This window comes from Solanum tuberosum, unplaced genomic scaffold (genome assembly GCF_000226075.1).
Source record: "Solanum tuberosum cultivar DM 1-3 516 R44 unplaced genomic scaffold, SolTub_3.0 scf00027, whole genome shotgun sequence".
NCBI lineage: Eukaryota > Viridiplantae > Streptophyta > Magnoliopsida > Solanales > Solanaceae > Solanum > Solanum tuberosum.
This window is the reverse complement of record NW_006238953.1, coordinates 2,240,154-2,247,001: the sequence shown is the minus strand read 5'-3', so window position 1 is coordinate 2,247,001 and position 6,848 is coordinate 2,240,154. Positions and strand designations below refer to the sequence as shown.

Here is a 6,848-nt window from a genome sequence, read left to right as displayed (position 1 = left end):
GGAGGGGGGGGGGGGGGGAGGGGTACTTGTACCTTATCCCTATATTTTATTTAGGAAAAGAATGCTTGTAGCCCAAAAAATGAAACTATTTATGAGCGCCTACCCCCTTATTTCGTACTTCTATTTTTAACTATCAATACGTGTTTACATACATCAAAGTATAAATATACTATGATGATATTAAAGAGGACGAAATAGTGCTTCAGTGAAAACATTTCTCAGTTATTCTTTGATACTATTAGAATATATATACTTTTATGACATCAAGGAGGAACAAACATTATTTCAGTGAAAAGACTGTTCAATTACTTCTTGATACCATTAGAGCATATAGATACCATCAGTGTATATATATATTTTGATGATATCAAGAATGAAGAAGCAGTGGTTTAATGAATAGAACAAGGGGCAGTTGGATAAATAATTTGAGCCGTGAGGTCAACCAGGATAAACATATTGGGCTAAGTTCAATTTAATAATATTTGGCTAATGAGTCTAATTTGTATAGTTTTCCCTATGCTGAGTTCTATTTTTTTCTCCCAATTTTCTCACGACACAATTTCATTTTTCGTAGTTACGAATTTACGATCTTTACTATAACAATAATGTCCGACTGTTGCCTTCAAGAATTATCTCCAAAACATGTATAATATATGTATAATAATTGTATACCGTAATGATAAATAATTTTTACAATAATGATACTATTTTGATAATATATGATAGTACTTTTTTCTATACAAATACAGTAATGATACATATATTATACAATGATGATATAATTTTTGTACACATGCGCTTTCATGCAATAGTGAGTATTTATATATATATAACTTGCGGATATCTCATACATTTGGGATAATTACATTCTATTTCGGAAGTTTTTTCAATTATAAAAATTCCGATTTTTTCATTGCTATCGGACACATTTCTTGGTTGTCTGATACATTGCAAATGATACATTACTTAATGGGAGGGGTGTATCCGAGAGGAGATAGGGATGTATCCAAGGGGGATGGCGATGTATCCGAGAGGATAGGGATGTACTTGAGAAGGGATAGAGATGTATCCGAGAGAGGATTTTATAAATTTTTTTAAATGGTAGAAAATTTTAGAGATTATAATATCTTAAATTGTGTATTTATATAGTTTTTTCGTACCACAGTGATACATTTCTTATAGACTTACTGATATGGAAAGCTTCATTAGTTGAAATCTATGAAAGAACTTAATCCTGAGTAGTGAATCTTTGTTTTGGATTGAAGACTAAGGTTTGATTCTATTTATGTGTTGATTAAAATTGGATCAAGACTCCTGTTTGTGCTTAAATTTATAGTTGATATTATTATTCTTATCAACCTTTAAACTATTTATATCGAGTAATGTATGTTCAATGTAAGGAGATTGTTTATACTATGTGGGAGGATTATATGAAAGAGTAGTACACTACACTTCATGTTCAATTTTATTTTTTATTGAACTTAAGTTTGATAAATAAATGTCGTATTTTCTTAGAATAATTTTGTGATAGTTATTATACTTTGTTATGAACTTTTGTTTATGTGGTAAGATTATATAAAGATTGGGGCATTACTATATGTACTTTCAAACAATTATATATTGGGATAAGTTTAGAGACCTGCCCACAGGTTTGGCTTCGTAACACTCACCTTCCTTGTGATTTACAATTGTTATACTTGCCTCCCTTATTTTGAGTTTTTGGTAACAATTCATTTAACTTATTAAATATTAATGTAAAAAAATTATGATATGACTAATTTTCCTTTTTTAATATATCCTATTTTGTAAAAAAGCTTAATTGTTATAGAATAAATATTTTCATCTTTCATTAAGAATTTTTTTCATCTTCCATTAATCCATTCGGCTAAACTTGTTTTAGAGTTGATGCCACCGATTTGTTTGTCTAATTTTATTGAAAATGAAGAATTTTATATCAAATGTTGAAACTTGAGAAATGGAGTAACTCAATTTTCATATCTACTGGAATGCAAACAAATTAACATACATTTTGTTCTAATTTTGATCATATTCTTTTCCTGTTCAATAATTAAGTCATCTTAAAACATTATATTTTTATCTTAATTGTTGACACTATTATAACTGAATTTACCGTGAATTGCATAAAATTATAAATTCATTTAAATAAAAGGGTTTTAATGGAAGATGAAAATAAATCGATTATCAAGGAATCAACAAAATAGAATTTTGAAGAGGGAAAATTAGTCAGATTATAATTCTTTATATTAATAATTAATAAGTTAAATGAATTGTTATAAAAAAATCAAAATAAGGGAAGTAAATATAATATCGTAAACCAGAAGAGAGGTTAATGTTATTAAGTCAAACTTGAGGGATGGTCTCTGAAATTACTCTTATATATTTTACCATTAATTAAGAGTTTTCTACTATATATTCAGATACACGTATCCCTAAATAATTGCCTATAAATTAATTATTTGTATAATTAAACCACCCTAATTTAAGGCTTTCATGTCAATCAATTCTCTCTCTCATCAATCTCCCACCCATATCCTCCACCAACATTCTCCGTCTTCCTCCCTTCTCTCCATCATTAACTAAATTTAAATAAATCTTCAATTTGCCACATAACATAACTAGTGGTCTCAAATAGGTATATATAAAAAAATATTTTAGAGTTGAGTTTTAAACTCATTTAATTAATATTATTAGGTATTTATTTTATCCTTAATAAGATAATTTAAAATTATTTAATTAACATCACTTAAAAATAATATGCACAACACAAATTTAACATAATTGATGCTAGTTCTGTAATTTTCTTTATATAGTTTGATAAATTGATGGATACAATTCTTACAATTGTTTTGACCCACCAACATTGGGTCAACATTTTGTGAAAAAAAAGAGTCTCAAACTCATATAATAATAATAATAATTTATTTATTTTTATTAAGTTCAACGGGCTCAAGTCATTAAATTAAGAAACTTCTCCATTATGTCCCAAAAACTAAAACAAAAGAAAAGGTTTTGTTGATCCTACTCCATCGATCTATTTTTAATTGTCATGATTTCTTTTTTAGCGTCAAACTATAAGAACTCTTACTAACATTTTATAATGTATTTTTTCAAATATACAAAAATTACAATTACAATACTTTTTATATAGTTTTTGAATATCTAATTTTTTTTTAAAAAAAATCATATTAATGTAATCTAATTTAACTTTGAAATTTAATCAAATTGACTTTCGAAAAACGCAGTATGACAAATAAAAGTGGAGGGAAAAAGTAGTAATCAATGAAAATGGGATTAGCCTAAAAGCCAAAGCCAAAGCCATTAGTTTTTTTTATGTATATAGGAAAATGATAATTTAAAAAGAAAAGAAGAGTAATTAGGAAAACCACATAAGAGATGACACATATTGAAGATATCCTTTTCTTTACTTAGAGGCTTCAAGAAGGCCAAGTTATAACCATTAAGCTATCCTAACCAACCACTCACTCCTTTTTCCCCTTATTTTCTTCTCCTTATTAATAGCTATACCTTGAAAACATCATCCAAAAAGACCCTTTCAAAGTAAAAAAAAGTTGAGAATAAATAATGTGGCAGAATCATAGCCAAAATTCTTCCTTTAGAGAATCCATCAAAGCCCTTGAAGCTGATGTTCAACATGCCAATACTATGTAATAAACTTTCTTTTCTTATTTCTCATCAATTTTTCTTAAGTTGGTTGCACATCATTCTACTTGTTGGGTAGTTTCTTTCATCTATAACTTAAATTTTGTCATTTTTGATGTTGAAATTTGTGCAAATTTACTTACTAGTAAAGTAGCTCAAGCCTGAATTGTTTCCTTTTAACAACAATTTGTCATTTTTCATTTTCTTGATGTTTAAATTTGGACTTAGGTATTGTTTAAATTTAACTGGCTCAGAGTTATGGTCACAATTGTCATAATTTTGAAATGTTAGGTAATTATATGTGTACTCTCTCCAATAGTTTAAACTTTTAGATGAGATGCTTACATTTATTAAGATAGTATCGTAGTAGACAAAGGTCCTAATTGTACCAATATGGGTTGTAGTGCAATGGTGGGATTGCTCCAATTTAACTAGAGGTCTCGGTTCGAGCCCTGAGTATGGAAAAAATCTTGTTAGGAGCACTACCCCTGCCCTGCGGATTTAGTTGAAGCTCCTATGCGGACACCAGGTGGAAAACCAAAAAAAAAGGTTCTAATTGGAAGTTTTGCCACAGCTAAAGAAAATGAGCAAGAAAATATTTTCACGTGTTTGGCCTATGAAAGAAAAAGTTGGGCCAACACGCGAGGAGAGGCGTGTTGAGATACTATATGATTAAATAATCAAAAGTATGGTCTCTCTAATAGTTTTAAGCTTTTAGAATAGATGGTACACACTTACTGTACTGAAGAATTTGCTTTTGAGGTAGTTCAATTTCCTTTCTGTAAGTGCTTATTTTGTTCCGTCTTTTTTATAGTTAGATGAACAACAATGGTTTGATTTGAAGAATAGCTAGTTTACAACTGTTTTGCTCATGAGATGTGTTTTGCAGGGCATTGGCTCTTCCCCGGGATCTCGATGGGGATTGTGTTCAGATGAAAGTTTCCTATGGTTTTCTCGCCCCCTTCTTGCTATTTCTGATAGAATGGATGGACTATAGTTGTTTAGATACTCTAGCTAGTTGCTTAGGACTCCTTCACATTCTTGTTTATAAGGTGAGCTTTCACTTAAACTTCACTTTTTTTATGCAAATTAAAGGCATTACCTCTAGTTGAGTTCTTGGTTGTCTATGTCCATTTGTTTCACACTTTCACAAAGTGGACTAGTCATCTTTGTAGGTTTATGTTGATGGAATGCCAACAATGCCCCCACAAGAAAGGAAGGCCACAATTAGAGAATTCTACGGTTTGTATTCTTTCCTCGTTTGTTCTTCTTTTCGTTTAGCCTACAACAATGGGAGGGAGACAGAAAAGCAAAAGAAATTGAATTTGATAGTTGGAATTTGGTTAATCAATTTGATGAGACTATTCCCTCGGTCCCAATTTATGCGGAACTCTTTCTTTTTCAGTCTGTCCTGAAAAGAATGACACATTTTTTATATTTAGTAACAATATAACTTTAAACGTCTCATTCTACCCTTAATGAGAAGATTTAAAGCCACACAAATATTTATGGCTTGTTTTAGACAACAAGTTTCAAAAGTTTTTCTTTCATTCTTAAACTTCTTCGTGCTCACTCGAATGCCATCACATAACTTGTGACGGAGGGAGTACTACTTTTCTCCTTTTTCCGTTGTAACTAATGATTATAAAATGATATCGAAGGGTGTGCCAGGATTTCATCAATGCTGAATAGTTGTTGTAAAATGTTGCAGCCATTATATATCCTTCACTAAAGCAGCTGGAGGGGAATTTAGTGGAATTAATGAAGGAGAATACTAAAGTAACTCAACTCTTGAACACTTCAAATGGAAGAGTGGAAGAGAAAAGACAGTCATGTAAAAGTATTCCGGGAGAAGAAGAAGAATGTGGTATATGCATGGAGAGTGGCTCCAAGATAGTTTTGCCTAATTGTAGCCATTCCATGTGTGTTGGCTGTTTCCACGACTGGTACGAAAAGCACTCCGACCCCTTTGCATAAGTACTAGTTTCATAAATGGTTAACAACATTGTCCTGTTATCTGTCAGGTACATCCGGTCTCAATCATGCCCTTTTTGTCGAGGTAGTCTAACGAGAGTAAACTCCAGAGACTTGTGGGTTCTAACTAGTGACTGTGATGTGGTTGATAGCACCACTCTAGAGCAGGAGAATGTAAGGCGGTTCTACCTTTATATTGATAAGTTGCCACTTGCCGTCCCTGACACCAATGTAATGCTTTACGATTACATGATATAGACTTGGAAGTGGAAGCACTATATCATGCATACATGCTAGCTGACCTACTTCAGCTGAATAAAGGGTCTAACTTGTATTGTACATAGTTAACGAAACTACTAGCTAGCTATCCATACTGCAAACTCAAAGCTACAGAGCCGAGGCGTCTGTGGAATGACTAATCTTCACACATGTTTGCTCGGTGCAGTTATGTGACGAGTTTGAGCTAAATTATGTATAGAGTCATGAAAGTAGAAAGTATAGAGATATTCCTGACATTCAACTCAGTTTTTTTTGGAACCTGAGTGTTGAAATGGGAAGACAAAAGACTAAATGTTTTTTGGCAAATGCTGCTTGTTATGCTTGTACAGTATTTTACCAGTTAAAATAAAGGATGTATGATGGACCATTATATCCCAATGTTCATTGAGGGGAAGAACCAAATTGTTTAGTTGAAGAAACAGAAGGTATATAGCGGAAAACTCATGGTTTAAACTTCGTTTGTTTAGTCAGAAAGGTAAGCGTAAGGTCTGTATACTCCAGACTCCACTTGTAAGACTATATTGTTTAGTTTGTTATGTTATTGTTGTATACATGACAGATTTGTTAATGTATTCCTATGTATATGTGATATATAATATAAATGGTCTTTTTTTTTTTCCAATTTATTTCATAATAATTAAGGTGAACATGTATTCAACTCTAAATCAAAGGTACAATACTTTTTTCAAGAATCAACATAGGTCAGAAATTAAGGTTGTCCTAATGTACTTTAAGGACATAATCAATCATTTGACAGAATATTTTTCCAGCTATGGCTATATACCTATGAAGATATTCATAGCAATATAACCTATATATGAACTATCTATTTGTTTTAGGGGGTGTTCGTAGTGCGGTTTGATTCAGGTTTTGCTTAAAAGAAAATCAAACTAATTTAAGTCGGTTTCTTTAAT

At 31.2% G+C, this 6,848-nt stretch overlaps 1 protein-coding gene across 1 annotated transcript; it reads left to right on the top strand.

The window, feature by feature from the left end:
* The first annotated feature begins 3,269 nt into the window (after positions 1–3,269).
* On the top strand, positions 3,270–6,556 carry LOC102593857 (E3 ubiquitin-protein ligase RNF8-A-like). Its single transcript, XM_006341707.2, has 5 exons — positions 3,270–3,686; positions 4,571–4,733; positions 4,857–4,923; positions 5,393–5,627; positions 5,706–6,556. The coding sequence occupies exons 1-5, from the start codon at positions 3,604–3,606 to the stop codon at positions 5,911–5,913; spliced, it is 756 nt and encodes a 251-aa protein (XP_006341769.1). The 5' UTR covers positions 3,270–3,603; the 3' UTR covers positions 5,914–6,556.
* Positions 6,557–6,848: the final 292 nt, after the last annotated feature.

Excerpts from the sequence above, each read along its gene's own strand:
- LOC102593857 (XM_006341707.2), top strand. The coding sequence starts at position 3,604 with ATGTGGCAGAATCATAGCCAAAATTCTTCCTTTAGAGAATCCATCAAA. Across the intron at positions 3,687-4,570 it reads GTTCAACATGCCAATACTAT|GGCATTGGCTCTTCCCCGGG; the intron begins GTAATAAACTTT and ends TGTGTTTTGCAG. Across the intron at positions 4,734-4,856 it reads TTCACATTCTTGTTTATAAG|GTTTATGTTGATGGAATGCC; the intron begins GTGAGCTTTCAC and ends TCATCTTTGTAG.